Below are 17,618 nucleotides of genomic sequence, written 5' to 3'. Positions count from 1 at the left end.
AATAACTATGGATGCTATTGTTTTGGTTCACAGAAGTAATGCCAGTACCAGACCAGCCCTTTGACACAGAAAACTCCAGCATGTTGAGCCCGGTACTGAACGCCTCCAACGGAGATGGATCAGAGACTGAGACCACCTCTGCCATCTTGGCCTCTGTTAAAGAACAGGTGGGTACTTCATGCCAATCTACTGTAAATTTCTTCATTCTTACAGTTTGTCTCTAATAGAAGGTTATGTTTCCCCTCACACTCATAGTCTGAAGCTATATGGAAACATTCATTTTCCAACAGTTTAATTAGAAACTCTCTGAATCTTTATATACCGTAAACAGTAATTACACAGAACCATACCAGCCCTTAGATGAACTGCATATGCCATCTGGGTTAAGGAGCCGCAAGGTTTGATGGGTTTTCGCGTGAGTCATTTCCATCATCTCGTGCTACCGGTTTCATTTAGCGCCTTGTGTCTAAATTCACAGATACAAATGGTTTTTGATGGTCACCACACTGCAAATGTGCCGTTGCGCCTCAGTATCACATAGTTTTGCGGACGAGTGGGAGTAGTGGATGTAGGTTTTTGTGCTGTGTGGTGTAAGAAATTTGAAATATTTGACACGGCATGATGCAATCAGGTCTTCATGCTATGCTAGTTACAACACCGCAGCTTATCTTTAATAAGACTGGTCACCTGCTTGTCAGCAGATGGACAGCTTCACAGACGTTGGCACAACCTTATGATAAACTGGCTTGATCTCTCAGGAATAATGACAGGTGATTGTAATTGCTTATGCCCTCCTGTCATAAAAAAAATATGTCGTTTCTGAAATGATTTATAGGATTATTGCATGTCAGAATTTAGTGTGCAATAATGTATAGTATTTCTCACTTTGCATATAAATATATAAATATATATATATATGTCTATCTTGGCTGGAAGCCATTTTTGAGTCAAGACTATGTGTAGATAAAAATGGATCGTGACAAGCCCTTCGATTCCTGCTAGCGTTTAGCTCACACTCCTGCTTTTAACTATGGGGCAGAAAAAAAGCGACATGCTCTCAGGGTTGGAAATCTACACGGGGAGTGTTAAAGTAGGCCACAGCCATAGGCTGCTGTGGGCCAGTCTAATAGCTCTCCTATCAGAGCGAGAAAAACTGTCTGCCATCGTTTTTTGATGTTTTTCACTAGAGGGTACCGGTGGACAGGGTCCATGACTCTATGTCGTATGCAGTGTTTCTCTCTGAGAGAAAATAAAAAAATAGGGCTGCACGTAAGTGCACGATATATCGAAATATCACAAATGTACATTTCACGGTATTCATATTGCAATGGCTTGCGATATCTGAATGATTTTAATAGGCTACTTCAAAAAGTTTAAGTTTTAGGTCAATGCATATAGCAGAGAATATACTGAACATGCAACTCTTACTTACGTGTGACTTTCTTGCCTTTAAAAAGATTGATTAAGTATTCATGTAAACACAGTTGGTTATGTTTTAAGTGAACGTAAACAGTTGGGAAAGAAATTGGATTTGGAAAAATGGGATCCGCGCACTAGGTCTTAAAGTGACAGCAGCCTAATACAGTAAACCTGCTGCTGCTGTCTGTCAAACAACAAAAGATAAAGAGAAAATCACTCACTGCTCTTGACTGAATAACTCTTGTAGCTTTATTATGAATCAATGTATATTTAATTCATGTGAAGACTATGTAGTATTTTAGTTTTACATTTAATTATTGAGTTTCTTTATTGTTTCTTATAGGGATGTCACGATACCAAAATTCCAGTAGTCGGTACCGATACCATTAAAATTTTAAGTTTCTCTGTACCAATTTCGGTACCACAGCAAAATCTGTTGGAACTATTTTTCTATGGTCTATGGGTCTGGGGTCTGGGGTGACGGGATGGGGGGCTTCTATGATATTATTGCGTAGCCTGAACCAAACATATTTTTATTCAAAGATCAACAGTCTGTCATTATTCTTTAGTCTGCCACAAAACAATGACTGTCGTAAGTAACAGTGCGTAAATCAGACCTTTCAGTTACTTACTGAAAGCTTAAACGAAAATAACGAGATAATTGTGTAGTGAAGTATTTTGTCCTCGCGGCTGCAGCAACTTGCGCTCTAATAATAGGCAAAGTAGGCTACAGAATATTTCGTTCTGTATTGACAGGTGCAATATTTGAAAATCGATCATATATTTTTTTTTATTACATTTATATCTGCATTTATGTAAAAACTTAAACTTTCAAACATCAAAATGTCATTTATTAATATGTTTTCATGTCAAAATGACATACAAACATCTTTTCCTATTCTATTTTGCCTGGAAACGCTTCCAACACGCTTGCGTGTCGCGTGAAAAATAGGCGTCGGTTCTATTTATAGCATGCACGCGTTTTCCGTGCGGCTCGAGCAGTTAACCTGTTAACAGGGGAGCCGAAATAAAAACGGACACGCCACGCAGCCAGAGTGTCGCCGGCCTCCGCAGACAGTTTTTAATGTTTATAAGACAATAACTACTCAAGATTTTGCTTTAGTATAATTTTCGGGACAATTAGGGCCAGATTCGGGATTCGGGACAACAGTTTAGATTTCGGGACTGTCCCGAATTTTTCGGGACGTCTGGTCACCCTAAGGCCATAGTATTTTTGCGGTTTAATATACAGAGACACAGACACTATATATATCGTCGTATATATCAGCTACAGTGCTCCAAGTAAAAAAGTTAGTCTGCAAAGCAGCTGCCTATTACTGGGTACCGAATATACCCGGTAGGCTACTACAGAAATGCTGGTATCGTCACATTTTAAAAATTTCATTACCGAAGTACCGGTACTTTGACAACACTAGTTTCTTACTTGAATGCTACTGTTAAATAGATCTAATGTAGGCCTACCTGAAAAACTTAAAGGGATACTTCAGGATTTAGCATTAAGCTTTGTATTAGTAGAAAACCTGTAGTATTTTCGAATTACCGTGCTTTCTACCATCATATCCCCCTGAGACAAGAGATTTATGTATTTTTTGTCTGGAAAAAATCCTCAGATGACGCAAAAATCGTCATTTTGCGTCATCGGAGGATTTTTTGGCCAGAGGCTAAAGACTACAGCCAGTAGGAGGGGCTGTCCCGCATGTCTTCAACCCGCCCAAAGGGGGTGGGATCTCACTCACAGAATGTACACAGTGTCAGCCGTCTTTCTTTGGAAGCTAAGCTAGCAGGCTGTTGTTCTGTGGAGAAAGCTGAGTAGTAGGAGAAGGCTGAGTAGTAGGGGTTACCATCCTCTTTTTCCCGGACATGTCCGGCCATCGAGATCGTCCAAAATGTCCGGGATTTGGCTTTTGCTTTCTGCAGTCGCCATTCATTGTTTGCATGCACACCTTTTGTTTCAATCTAACTGAGTTCATTCCGATTGGTGAATCTGAATGTAGGGTTTACATGAACGCTAAACAATTGATCGGTTGATGTGCGTTTTAACATTGCTAAAAAAAATCCCGCTCCTCCGTGAGAGATAGGAGACCAATGCGTCTCACAGACAGTCTTTGACTGCAGCGCGTCCTGCTCATCGGTAATCACACCACCGGCCTCGTGCCGTTCTCCCGCGCCCCTCAGCCTCGTCCTGCTCGCCACAGTAAACATAATGAATGGCGACTGTAGAACGCAAAAGCCGAATCCCGGACATTTTGGGCGATCGTGAAATCCCGGGTAGACTCTTCACGGAGCCTCACTAGTAGCCTAGCCTTGTTGTTTAACTGCGCGCTCTCTTACCGGTAGGCGTGGCTTGGGAGTGGCCTCCTAGGGCAGCGAAGCAAGTGCATTCTGGGAGTTGTTGTCTTTCATCCACATAAGCCAAACATACATTTTCTGGCTTTTCTCAGTCTAGAAAGCTCCAAATTCAAAAATAATTTCACATTTCTTCTACATAAATGACCCATTTTAAATACACATTCATCTTTCCAGAGGTGAAGTATCCCTTTAAAGCACTGTTAATTTCATTCGTATATTTGTTTTGTTGTATTTGCCCAATTGTTTGTAATTTGCCTCTTTGTTCTTATTTTGGATAACCAAGATAAATTAAAATAACTAATAGTCCACCCCTAGTTTCAGGTGTTTTTGTTTACCTGGATGTTCTTAATGTTTCAGGTTAATATAACTATATATTACCAGTTGAGCAAAGAGTTTTTGGTATTTAAAGGAACACGCCAACTTTTTGGGACTTTAGCTTATTCACCATATCCCCCAGAGTTAGATAAGTCCATACATACCTTTTTCATCACCGTGCATGCTGTAACTCTGTCTGACGCACCCACCGCTAGCCTAGCTTAGCACAAAGACTGGAGGTAAACGGCTCCAGCTAGCATACTGCTCCCAATAAGTGACAAAATAACGCCAACATTTTCCTATATGTTGTGATTTGTATAGTCACAGCGTGTACAAATAACAAGGTCACATGAGACACAGCCATCTTCTAACCGTATACATACTGGGAACTATATTTTCAGAAGGCGAAGCACTGCTACTTCTGCAGAGTGATTTACTCCAACTCTGAGCGAACTCTTCTCCTCACCACAGGGCTTCTCAGGTGCTGCGAGCAAATCACTCCGCCCAAGTAGCAGTGCTTCGCCTTCTGAGAATATAGTTCCCAGTATGTATACTATGTATAGTATTTTTAATTGAAATCTTTCGTAACATTATAAATATCTTTACTGTCACTTTTGATCAATTTAACACGTCCTTCCTTTCTCAATAAAAGTATTAATTTCTTTTTTTTTTTTAAAGAAAAGAAAGAAATCTTTCCAATCCCAAACTTTTGAACCATGAATTGCTACTCTCTATCAAGGGATAGTATTTTAGCCCCAGCTGGTAGATACTGTAACTACACCATTTGGCTTTAAAAAATATATTTCTCCATCAATGGCCATTCAAATTTAGTTGTTTTTGCTTGTTCTGATCAAATGCATTTATTTTTCATATATATTTAGACAAACAGACCTTGCTTGCTATTGCTAATCAGTGGTAGGTTATGTTAGCAGGCAGGGCGGTCATTTTATATTTTGTGTATATTTTATTGGACAAAAAATTGTAGTACAAGAAAAATCTTAATTATTTCTGGTCCATTTGCCAAAAGAGAAATATTTTAAATGTTCTAAAAGTGTTTTGTCAACATTTAGGAGTTCACTAGCATCAAGAAGACCCCAAAACTAGCAGAAAAGCCATAAACTAAAACTCATATTTTCATGATTTCATGTGGTCTGTATGCATAAACCACATCCATGTTTCAGTATGACCTTGTGTGTGTTTTTCAGCAATTTCTTTGTCTGCTTTTTTATTATAGTCATATTTAAGTATCTCTGATTCATGATACTGTTATCAAGTGCAGCTGGCACGATGTCCATTTCAAAATACACTGAAAATAAATGTTTATCATTCTGCCACTGCTTGTCTACTCGCTCAAATTATGATAAATTACCCAATGTTTTTGTGTCCTCCACTAGATGGCAATCTCCCATTTTGGAGGCATTTGGTAAAAGTGGTTAGACAGAGGTCATGATGCAAAATTCACAGAATAAACTGAACTGTTGATCTAAAACCAATGTAGATTATAAAGACAAAGGATGCTCTGTAGCACACTGAAGACCTGTCTCCCCTCTGCTATGTATAAAAACAATGTAGCAAAATATCTGGCAAAATGTCCAGGTCTCTTGTATGTGTGCTTTGTGTGCAGTTTTCAAGGTTGCACGTGCAAGCAGAACACAGTCTCTCCTGTGTACGACGACTCTCTCCCATTACAATTCTCCTGTATCACTTGTGCTAAACAGAATCACATGCACTGGTCAATCAGCAAGGGAGAGCATGTTTAACAATTTGGACTTATATGCAATGCTCACACTGTATGGTAAGAAGAACAGTAGGTGCTGCATTGGCAGTATAAGATTAATGAGTGTGATTTCTTCTATATAATGAACACTTTATTTGATTATTTCCCTTTGAGTGTTTCTTTCTCAGACTATGTTGATATAGTGATTATATTAGTCATATTTATAAAGTGCAGACATTCTATGTTTAATTAATTTTCAGAAGAGCTGCTGTAGAAGCTCAGCTTATAGTTTTTCTCTCTTTTTGTCCCTTTAATGTGGTGTTAATTAAAGAAATGTATCTTAGTGTTGTTAAATTGACACATTAACTACTCAAAAAAGCCACAGGCATGTAAAGTTTTATTATGAGCTTGGCAAGGATTCTTTGGGGAAAGTGTCAGTGTTTGTAAGGGGTACAGTTAAGGTCGAATATTTCTTCCCATTTAATTCTAACTCTGCATTTTTGGTCATTATTTTAGGGAAAGTATGTTAATCAGCTCATTATATCTCCACCCGATAGGAGTGATTTACTCTAGCCAGAAGTGAAGTCATTTAGAATTTCCTCAGTCACATAATTAATATCGCATATTCAATCAAATAAAGCCGTTCTTTTAATTACTTTTAATATTCATAAATGTGTTGAGTTTGTTTTAAGAAATGAGCAAATTATCAACAAAAAGATGGTTTAAGAAGTTTATTTGAAGTTTATCCTGAGGTCTTTTGAATATCTTCATTTTTGCTGTAATTTGCAACCAGGAATACGTGTACATTCATTTGAGTTATTCCTGCCTTTTTAACACTGTATGGTGCTCAGTCAGTTCGGTCAGGCTGTGGAGTGAGTCTGGACTCATTAAACCCCGTGAAATTATAGAAATTGGGTTAAATCCTTAAAAGAACTCGCGAGGCAAACCCCAAGTGACATTTTGCAATCAAACGGACCAATGAAGAAACTTAAATGTCAGTCTTTGTCCACAGGGCGCAATTAGGCATTCAAATCAATTTCTCTGTCCCTTGGATGTTTATTTTCTAGCCAAATAGGTTTAATGGCATTTTATGGAGTTAATATGTAAGATAATGGGAATACGTTCCTGTTTCTCATCCTTGTTGCATTCCTGGTCTTGCAGTTTTTTACCTGATGAAATAAGTAGTATTTGAAGTAGGAGCTGAAAAAACAACAACAATGCATTAAATGCTATAGAATAACCATTTTTTGTTCCAGGTGACTCACTGAGTGCTTTCCTGTCTGTACGGAGTGCTATATTTAACCAACTTTTGTGACAAGTGGAAAGTGGAGGCTACTCCCCGCTCAGGGAGCCTGTCCATTGCAGGCTACTGAGGCAGAACAGCCTGTTAGGATCCCTAGAGGAAGCACAAAACTTAGCATTGCTCAGTGGAACTGTGCTTTTTTACTACCAGGACCCGCAAAAAACACCTCTTTCTCTCTGGCGTTCTACGACCCTTTCAATGAGACCCCGCTTCTCCCCCCTTCTCCTCTTCAGAGTGGAGCACAGATGGCGTCAGAAAGAGGGGAAGAGTTTAGGAGGAGGCGGAAGAGTGACTGGAGGGCAGTGGTATTTGGCTGGATGGCTGGTGGGAGGGACCCTTTGTGATGCAATGTTGCATAAATAATGCCAAAGGGGCTCTAAATTCACTGTTGCCATGACGACCTTTGTGCCTGACTGCACTCCACTTTTTGCTTTCCCGCTGGAAGGCAGTCACTACCACTCTTGTAGTTTCTCTAATGACTTTACTCTCTTGATAAGCAGAGATGAACGCAGTCTAGTGGGATAGTGATGCGCCAACACTGCTTGTTCTCAGCGCAGACGGCCTCTGGAGTATGGTACATGTGCCGGTAAGAACAGTGTTATTTTATTTGTGAAGACAACAGGTGTTTTATTGTGGGTAGATGGAAAGCTGGAGCAGGTTTGTTGTTGTTGTAGTAGATTTTTAGAGTCTAATCAGTTGTTGTTCTCAGTTGGTGGCTCCATCATGAACTTGTTGATGTGAAATAAGAAAGGTCAGAGATTATGCTTGTTAGAATCGTAATTGCAAAGTTGAAATGAGCATGCTTTTTCAGCGGAAGAGCTATCACTAAGCGGCTTGCCTGTTTGATGCAAATGCACAGAGATGCGTGTGCCATATCGCCATTAATTGAGACCCTAGACGTGCATGATGATTGTTGAAAATGCTGCAGTTAGCGCCTCTTTAGTCGCCATGGTCCATAGAGCTCTCTTCAACTCTCTGAATGGGTATTTTTGTAGCCTTCATCTGGGTTTGTGCCCAAAATAGCAGGTGATGTGTTCTGGAGCCCTCTTAGCATTAAACGCTCTAGGGAGAGCGTCTTTGACCTTGTGGCTGAGTGAACTCATTTCAGCCTTGTCACAAAAGAAGTGGGAACGTTGCATTGACTGTCGTAGCCCCGGGCGCAGGCACATAGTGCAGTGTTTCTGACTGGATTTTCACAGTGATTACTTTAAAGAGGAGCTCTGGGATTTCATCTCTGATTTAGCATTGACAAGTTTGTCATTAAATGTTAAGCAGTGCATATCTAATTGAGTGGAGAGGAAGTGGTGCATAGTGCTGGAATGGCCCAGTGACTATCAAAGTTCAGAATACTGCCATTGGATATCTGGAGAAACTGTAGAGTAGTTAAAGAGAATATATGGTTTCATTTTTAAATTACTGTACTTTGCAACCAATTAACTCATTATGGCCAGGGCCCATAATTAAGTATATACACCACCGTTCAAAAGTTTGAGGTCAGTAAGTTACTATTACTTTCATTCAGCAAGGACACATTAAAGTGATCAAAGGTGAGAGACATTAATTATGTTACAAAAGATTTATATTTCAAATAATGCTGTTGTTTTGAACTTTTTATTCATCAAAGAATCCTGAAAAATGTAGCCTATCATGATTTTCACAAAAAATGTAAGCAACACACCAGTTTTGTTACATTAGAATAATAAGATTGTTTCTTTAGCACCAAATCAGCAAATTAGAATGATTTCTGAAGCTGAAAATTCAGCTTTGCCATCACAGGAATAAATTACATTTTAAAATTTGACAATATTACTATTACTGAAATGAAGCCTTGATGAGCTTAAAAGCTTATGAGCTTTCAAAATCTTAAGAAAAAAGCGTATGGACTCCAACCTTTTTAATTTAAAAATAATGCAAAACTTTTATCATTGCAACATCATATAAAAGCTAGTCTCTGTGAAACTATACCTGTCACAAAAGATGACACATCAAGATTTTGTATATTTGTTTTATTGGTTTTACAAGGAGCATTCCACATTCATTTCTCCATATTGATTCCTGGAGAAGAAAAATAAAAGGTAAATGTTGTCAGAAGATGCACAAGTCATGAAACATGTTTTCTTTAGTGGGTGGTTTGTATGCTTTTGATTACAATTGCCTGCGTTTCTTATGTCAGCGTGGGTCTGACAGTCATTCTTACAGTTTGACTGTGTTTTAAATTGCAGTTCCTAATAAAGTTTTTGGAGACAAAAGTTTTGTGTATATGGCAAAATTTTTGAATGAATCCAAACAAATTTTTATCAATATGGAAAGAAAAGATCTGAGTGGCTTAACAGCCTCAAAGTCTCTCTACATCCACACACACACACACACACACACACACACACACACACACACACACACACACACACACACACACACACACACACACACACACACACACACACACACACACACACACACACACACACACACACACACTCTCTCTCTGTGTGTATTTGTTACTGGAGCATGTGTAAGTGCATGTGTGATACATGCTATAGACAGAATCAATTAAATAATTCCTTTAGGGATTTACACATATGATCTGATTGCTTTATGTGTGCAGGAGCTGCAATTTGAGCGACTGACGAGAGAGTTGGAGGCTGAGAGGCAGATTGTTGCCACCCAGCTGGAGAGATGCAAGCTGGGATCTGAGACCGGAAGCATGAGCAGCATCAGGTGGGTCTAGTAGTGGAGTGACACCGCTCATTTACTCAGTCTGTCTCACCCCACAATCACCACTTAAACCAGCTAAAAACATCTATCTTTCACATCCCTCAATCTCCCCTAGATCTACATCATCAAACATGTCCATCAAATGGCATTAAAATCATGTTTTTTTAATTCTGTGAAAATATCTTGATGTCCTTTCCCAGCTTATTCCATCATGCATATTTTAATGTAACCACATTCAGAGGAGACTCAGATCTTAACTCTCTCTCTTTAAGTAAACTCTTTCAAGACTGCTAAGTAAACAAAGGGTTAAGTTGTCACAAGCTTTGAATTCAGCCTGTAATTAAAATCTCAACAGTAAACGAGAACAGATACTATAATAAAACAGACTATGGATTATATGCAATCAGTTTGACCCTTCAGAGGCTGATAAGTGCTTCTAATCACTGTTTACAGCGAATGTTCAAATTTAATTGAATGGCCCCATTGTATTATCCTCTTGTTGCTGTGGAGAATATTTTGTGTTTATTCATCAAGCCTGAAAACTCAATAAATCAAATGTCCTTCAGCTGTTCAGTCAATAAGACTCCCACGTTGCTTGCTTTGTCAGTGAGATTCTATTGTACGGGATGATATCAGGTTTAAAGTTATATATTTGTATCCAGGGCTTGACATTAACACCCACCAAATGCGGGTGGATTTCAGCAGTGGCGTGTAATGCAGTCCCTTCTACTAGTGAATTTTATCAAATAAATTTTAAAAAGGCTTCTGAAATAATAAGCTAAGTGCAATGTAGTGTTGTCAAAAATATAGCTTTTTCGATACATATCAATACTGACATATCTGCAATGCAACTCCCAATACTCATATCCTATATACTATACACAGAATAGACACACAATACCAGCTGCGTTTTCTCGCTCTCTTCTCATCTCTCCGACAGCGAGTTGACGGACACACCCGCCTCCCCTCACTCACTGTTTCATTTGCTCCGCCTCCGGATCAATATTGTTGCTTATACAGGGCTTGAATTTCGGCGTGGGATTTCACGTATTGTGCATAATTTCTGCATAATTCCTGCAGATTCTGTGCTCACACCCAAAGTGTGTACACATAAAACCAAGTAAATTAGCTATATAAAACAGTATAATGGGTCCGTGCGTCAGGTCTTAAAGTGTTGATATTAAAGATATTAAAAATGTTGAGTACCTAGTAACTTTAGTAACCACTAGCCACAGTAGCCACTAGCCCTGTTTGTATCATTAGTGTTAGTATCTCTACTTTCAGTAGCTATTTTCCAATCAAAAGTTGTGAATCTAACTTATGCGCAAAGTTGGAATATTGCATAAAACATTTGTGAATAAAGCACCATTTCCATCTAGTGAGCCGATGAGAGCAAAATTGTCACTTCCTGATGGAAATGGCTCTAAATATCACTAAAAAATGGAAGTTGCTGCTGTAGGAGAAGCCACTGCATATATATATATTAAGAAATTTATAATGACTTATAAATACAATGGTGTTGTTGATTGTACCTGTCTTTCATTTTTGATCAAGCTCGATCTTTGAATGTTCTTGTATTTTTTTGCTGGCTGTCAGTATGTTTAGTCTTAAAGAGTCAGGCTAGGTCAGATCTCTTCTCAAGACAAATACAGCTTACAGACAAACAAGCAGCTCAAGGCCAAAATATAATCTGCTAGTCAAATAACACGGTACTCAAGTATCTAATCAAGGTTTGCATGGATCTTGATTGATCTCAGTTCAGTTTATTTTACTTTGTGCACTTTTTTTTCTGCTGTTCACTTCAACAGACTTGTGATGGTGTTACTTTCAGTGATGGTGTTACTAAATGGTGTTCAATTTCAATTGCATTACAATACATACAAAACATTGCACTATTATTTGTTTCTTTTTTTTATAAGGCAACAAGCTGAAAGTCAGCATCAGGAGAAGCACCGTGGGCTAAAGAGAGCACTTTCAGCCCATGACCCACTTGTTTAATGAAACATGGAGCTTTTCAAATAGCACTCCATTTTGAACAAACATAATGCTGGCCTAGTTCTTCAACTAACTATATGATACTCAGCAAAAACAAATCTCTGATTAACCGATGTGCAAAATGCCTCTGCAGCAACAGAGGAAATGCCACGTGAAGTTGTCTTATTGTCTCTAGTCGGACCGAACCTAGGCACAGCGTCAAACATCTGCTGCTCTGAGTGAGGCCTTTGACTTTGACTAGACGTTCACTGTCGAGCCCTATCCGGTAGCATGGAGTTGTCTTGCTAAACGCTGTCTGTCGAGCACAGCGAGGAAGTATTAAGCCAAAGCTGTTTGACTGTTTTCCTGCCAGATTAGTCCACCAGTCTCCTGTGAGCTTGGACTGCGCTGGCACTGTGTACGTGTCTACAATGTGTGCCTCGAGGAGAGATAATGCTCTGTTGGCATGTGGTGTAAATAAGTTGTATTGAGGAGACAATGTGTTTGACAGCTCTAATCTCACTATAGTAAAATGGCAAGCGAGAGCTTCTGGCCATACAGTTGGCAATGGGAAAATAGTATTATTAGTATTCAATTCGTAAAGTGTGTACATTATTTCAGCATTTTCTATATGTAGCAACAATCTTTTTGTCTGTTACTACAGCTCAATTGGTAGAGTTGATGCTAGCAACATTATGGGAATGGGTAAAGCGTGTACCTTGATTGTACAATGTAATCTGGTTTAAATAAAAGCATCTGCCTAAATATAAAAAGAAAATGCATGAATGTACGTCTAGTATTAGATACCCACTTTGCTTGAAATTGCACATGAAAAGAAAAGAAAACATTGAAAGGCTTTTCCATTGAGACTGTACTGAAATGCATAACATTTCTCTTCAGCCTCTAGTTGCAGAGGATAAATTGACGGGAAGAAAGATGGTGGGCTGAATTCACTAAACAGTTTTGTGTGTGTGTGTGCAGTAATTGGGAGCAAAAATCTGCTACCACCAGTAATCTACTTTAACTAGGCTTTTAAGTGAGCTGAAATAGCAGTGCATGTGTAAATTAAGTCATGAGTATATCGTTAGTTATTGTTGTTCTTTAAATCCAGGCATGCAGCGTAGAAGAGTGCACTTTAAGCACACTACTCTTTTTAGTAGGCATATTCAGACATAGTGCCTGTGTTTTTTTTTTGGTCCATACAACACAAGTCAGTGGGGTCCAATGTTGTTTTGGACCCCACTGACTTTTATCATATGGACGAAAGCAGTTAAAACATTCTGTAAAACTTTACAAGAAGCTCTCATTTGTTAACATTAGTTAATGCAATAACTAACATTGAACAATATATTCTTACAACATTTCTTACCCTTTGTTAATGTTAGTTAACAAAAATGTTTATGCTTATTCACAGTGCATCAACTAATATTAACAGATAGCCTAGAATTGTTTATGTTAGTAATGTATTAGTAAAGGTTGAAATTAACATTTACGAAGATTAATAAATGCTTTAGAAGTATTGTTCACTGTTAATGTTAATTAATGTAGTTAAATAATGTTAACAAATGAAACCTTATTGCAAAGTGTTACCAAATATTCTTCAAAATATTTGTCAACAATCACCCATTGAAATTCATGCTGTTGAACCCTTCTCGATGGGACAGGGTTGAGGACACTGACAGTAAGAAACCTTCCCATCTGCCTGTGCACCCAGGGTGTCTGTGCTCAGACAATCCCTCTCCATTCTTACAGGATATTAAGCATATTAAGGGTGTCTAGTGCACTGGCTGACTCACGCTAAGAGTCTCCCCATACAGTACAGGGAATACAGAGCGTATTGATTTAGCAGGCAATATGTCTGGTTTAAGAGGTGATGAAAGCTTCTTCTGCTGCCCAAGTTCAGTTATAAGCACGGACTGTTTGACTTTAGCCTAATGTAGACTTAAACCCAGTCTGGTGACTGAGAGACAAGGATTCTGTCTGTATCTCAATTACTGGGGTGACCCAGCAATTATTATACTGCATGTAGCTTTCGATAACCAGATTATGCTGAATGACATTTAATAAAAACAATCATTCTCATTAGTTGTATAAAATAACTCTTTTGAAGAGATATTGTATAACAGATTCAGATATAGCTAAGTTATTAACGTTTCTGAAAAGACATGTGAATATCAGTACTGTGGCATTTATCATAGTATTTTCATCAGTTCTTGTTTTATTATCTAATGCTAATGTTTTAGGTCTTAATATGTTTTCTACCCTATTTTTACTCCGAGGAAGGAGTGGAAAATGTATTTTGACAACATTACATGGCTGTCCATGCCAGTGGAAGTGTCACCACTAGACAGCTAGATACCACTATGTCTCTCACATATTCGATCTGCCTCGTGACAAAGCGGCACACTGCTGCCTAGCTTAAATGGGTCATGAACTGAGAAATCAAATTTTCCTTGAGCTTTTTACATGCCACAAGAGGTCATCATACTATAAGAATATCCTGTAAGTTTCAGAACTGAAAACTTCCTCGTTAGACCAAAAACAGCTTTTATTGTAACCAAGCCCAGAGAACGACTCGTTGTAGAATGTACCTATTTATGACATCATATGTAGGTGAAAGAACACTGAAGAAGACGATCAACTCCTACTTCATCATCGCAACTTTGGCCCCGCCCACTGGCGTGTTAGGGAGATGACGAGGAGAGAAGAGCGATACAGGATCACTGGACTAAAAATAACATTACCTTCCAAAGGATCCTAATGCTAGGAATAGGGTTATTTATTTTCAACAATGTGAATGTCTCAGTTGAACACATTATTTATTTGAATTCAGTACATTTCACTGTGGATTCTTTGGTAAATCAGTCGCAATTTTGACTGAGTTCTGGAGTCTCGCCAAAACTCTCGGTATAATCAACGAATCTCTTATTTACATTGTGTTTGCACTGTTAGTTATGAAAGCATTCGTTAGTGTGCAGAAATCGAGTTAGAGAAACATTTCGAGATGAGATCAATGCAACCTTTCATGCCATGATCTAAATATAGTGCTATAGATCTAAATATAATACTATAATCAATACTTTTCAAGATTAGTTAACCTTGACTGCTGTAATAGTAAAAATCTGCTTAACGTTTTCGAGAGAGTTCCACATGTAGTACTAGCCATTTCATATGCAAAGATGTTAGCCAATCACAGCAGTGAGCGTTTACACTGAAGTCTCACAGCAGTCACGCCCCTTAAAGGTAGGGTAGGTAATCCTGTTCAGAAACACTTTTTTTTATACTGGGTGAAATGGTCCTTCCATCCTGATAGTAGTCAATACATTATGTGTTTAGAAAAAGGAATGAAAAAAATCAGACCTCTGTAGCAGCTGCAGGACAGTAAAAACTCTGACCAATCACTGCCATTCGGTGCGAATGTAAAGAACCAATCAGATGCCTTCATGTCTCGTGCCCGCCCCGAGCCCCACTGCGCGCGCTGCCCGGCGTGCACTCATCACATGTCACCGTTCCCGGAAATATTCAGCTCAAAGCACCTGCATATGCAGTCAGCGAAGGCAAACAAGGCAAAAACTACTTCCTCGGACCCTGCCCGCGCTCTTGAACGACCTCCTCTGCTTCGCCCTCAACCCCGGACCTGTCCTCGAACCGACGATGCGGTACTTGTCTCCGGACTCGGAGTGTACGTTAGTCTTCATTAGAGTCAACAATGTTTTCATCATGGAAACTCTTACATGCAAAACACCGTATATGTTATGAATCTTACACGAAATTCATCTTCATCACATTGTAACTGATGGTAATGGAAAAACGTGTATCAATGCAACCTGTTTTTAGTTTTGCCTTATAAATATAGCTCGTTACCGAATGAAACTTTACCATTATCGATATGCTAGCTTGATAGTGAGTACTAAAATAAATCTTATTTGTTTATATTCATAGTGATAAAGTTAGGTATTTTATTACATGTGATTCTGACATGATGTCACTGTATGTACTGCGCTCCTTCCTCTCCACTCGTCTCAGGTAATAAATGCGTCTTGTTCCAGCCTGAGCGTTTGGCGTCGCGCGTTCATGTGTTTTGGGGGCGTGGCTTTGGAAGGAGCTCAGAAGGGAGGGGGTGGAGTGAATGGAAATAATGAGCTGTGTTTATTGCAGATTAAAAGGTCTACAGTCACTCGATTTTTATATTTTCTTTTTCAGAGTACTTACATTTTAATTATGTATTGGTATATAAAGACAGTTTAAACAAATTTGGAATGTTTTTTTTTTAGAAAAATGATTACCTACCCTACCTTTAAAACAGAGCGTTCAAATCAGAGGACTGAAATCAGGGTAGGAAAAATGCCTTTTATTTCTAAATTATGAAAACATTTTATGTAAAAATCATACTAACATTATAAGTGCACCCCAGGAAACATTATAAAACAATACAACAATGCAGTTCATGACCCCTTTAAATAAACCGGCCTAGCATAGCGCAGATCTCAACCACTGAGCTCCCCACATGTGACATCATTCACACTGTCAGCCTAATGAGCCACCACATCCTCAGATGCAGTCGAAATAACATTCCATCCTTTTAGAAAGCACAATTACAATAGGAAATGTGTGATTGATCCTGTAATTGCTCATGCTAACTGCTGTTGTCCTTGTTACTGCACACTGGGATCTATTTTTTAAAGTCCAAATCAGTCTGGAAACTCCTTTTGAAACATTTAAAGTAGAAATACAGTGACTTTACCTGAATTTACCATAGTTACTGAATAGTACCCATAGTGTAACTGTGGTATTTGTAGTAACTTATTCAAAACCATGGACTGCATAATACTGATTTGGATTGCTTAGTACTAATAACACAAAATACAATTATTGTTCTTTTGAACTTTCAATTAATGAAAGCATTCTGAAAAAAAGTGTATTTTTTCCACAAAAATATTAACTGTTTTCAACATTTATAATAATAAGTATTGTTATTTGAGCACCAAATGAGTATATTAGAATGATTTCCAAAGGATAATTTGACACTGAAGACTGGAGTAATGATGCTGAAAATTCACCTTCGCAATCAATAAATTACATTTAAAAAATATATGAAAATAGATTATGAAATAGATTTTTTTTAAAATATTTTGAATTCTAGTAATATTTCACAATATTAATGTTTTCTTTTAATTACCATGGTAATCCATATACATAAGTACTACATTTTTGTAAGCAAGTTACCACAGTGAGTGTTACTATGTTAAAACTACTACTAAATTTTCATGAGTCAGTTTCCAGACGAGAGCCATTTTGTGGCAGCCAGGGCAGCAGAGGTGTCTGGGGACTCCTGTTTATGTTACTGTGATTTGTAGTGAAAATATTTTACATTCATGCCATTCATAGTAATACACTGTAAAAGAGTGTTCACCATCACAAAGCAGCTGTACAGCATCTGTGCAGCACCATCCATTGCTTTCATATCCTCTGAAACAATTCTGCTGTGAGAAAGACGGCCATGATTCAGCACTTCAAGAGGGGCTCTCTCATTACGGGATGCTCTCTCGCACTGGGATTGAAATGTATTCCTCTCTGAGGACTGTGTTACATCTCTCTTGATTTGTAGCGTATATCATTCCATGACGAGTCCAAAATCCCACACAGCATTGTTTCTGTTTTTCTCATGGTTTTGCTAAACTGTCTTTTTAAGGACTGTAGGAGTACTTCTTTTGGCAAAATGACATGAATTTCAGCCTGTTTCTCACAGAAAGATATCATATGGCTTTAGAAGACTTGGAAAATGGTACTTTTATGATACTTTTA

The 17,618-nt window shown here is 38.4% G+C and overlaps 1 protein-coding gene across 7 annotated transcripts in view; it reads left to right on the top strand.

Annotated features, from left to right (window-relative positions):
• Window positions 1-17,618, top strand: part of ctnnd2b (catenin (cadherin-associated protein), delta 2b) — an 82,533-nt gene that overhangs the window by 13,958 nt on the left and 50,957 nt on the right. For 6 of the 7 annotated variants that reach the window (XR_014206741.1, XM_082172787.1, XM_082172789.1 and 3 more), the window contains exons 2-3: window positions 34-167; window positions 9,730-9,842. Coding sequence is in view for 6 of the 7 variants with exons in the window: in XM_082172787.1 (XP_082028913.1) it covers window positions 39-167; window positions 9,730-9,842 (242 nt within the window). In the remaining variant the exon portion in view is untranslated. Of the gene's footprint in view, window positions 1-33; window positions 168-7,560; window positions 7,711-9,729; window positions 9,843-17,618 lie in introns of those variants that run through there. The other variant, XM_082172790.1, reaches the window with a different exon arrangement.

Source organism: Leuciscus leuciscus (genome assembly GCF_965113295.1).
Source record: "Leuciscus leuciscus genome assembly, chromosome: 6".
In the NCBI taxonomy this organism is placed as follows: domain Eukaryota; kingdom Metazoa; phylum Chordata; class Actinopteri; order Cypriniformes; family Leuciscidae; genus Leuciscus; species Leuciscus leuciscus.
The sequence above is the reverse complement of the archived record's forward strand: the minus strand, read 5'-3'. Positions and strand labels throughout refer to the sequence as shown.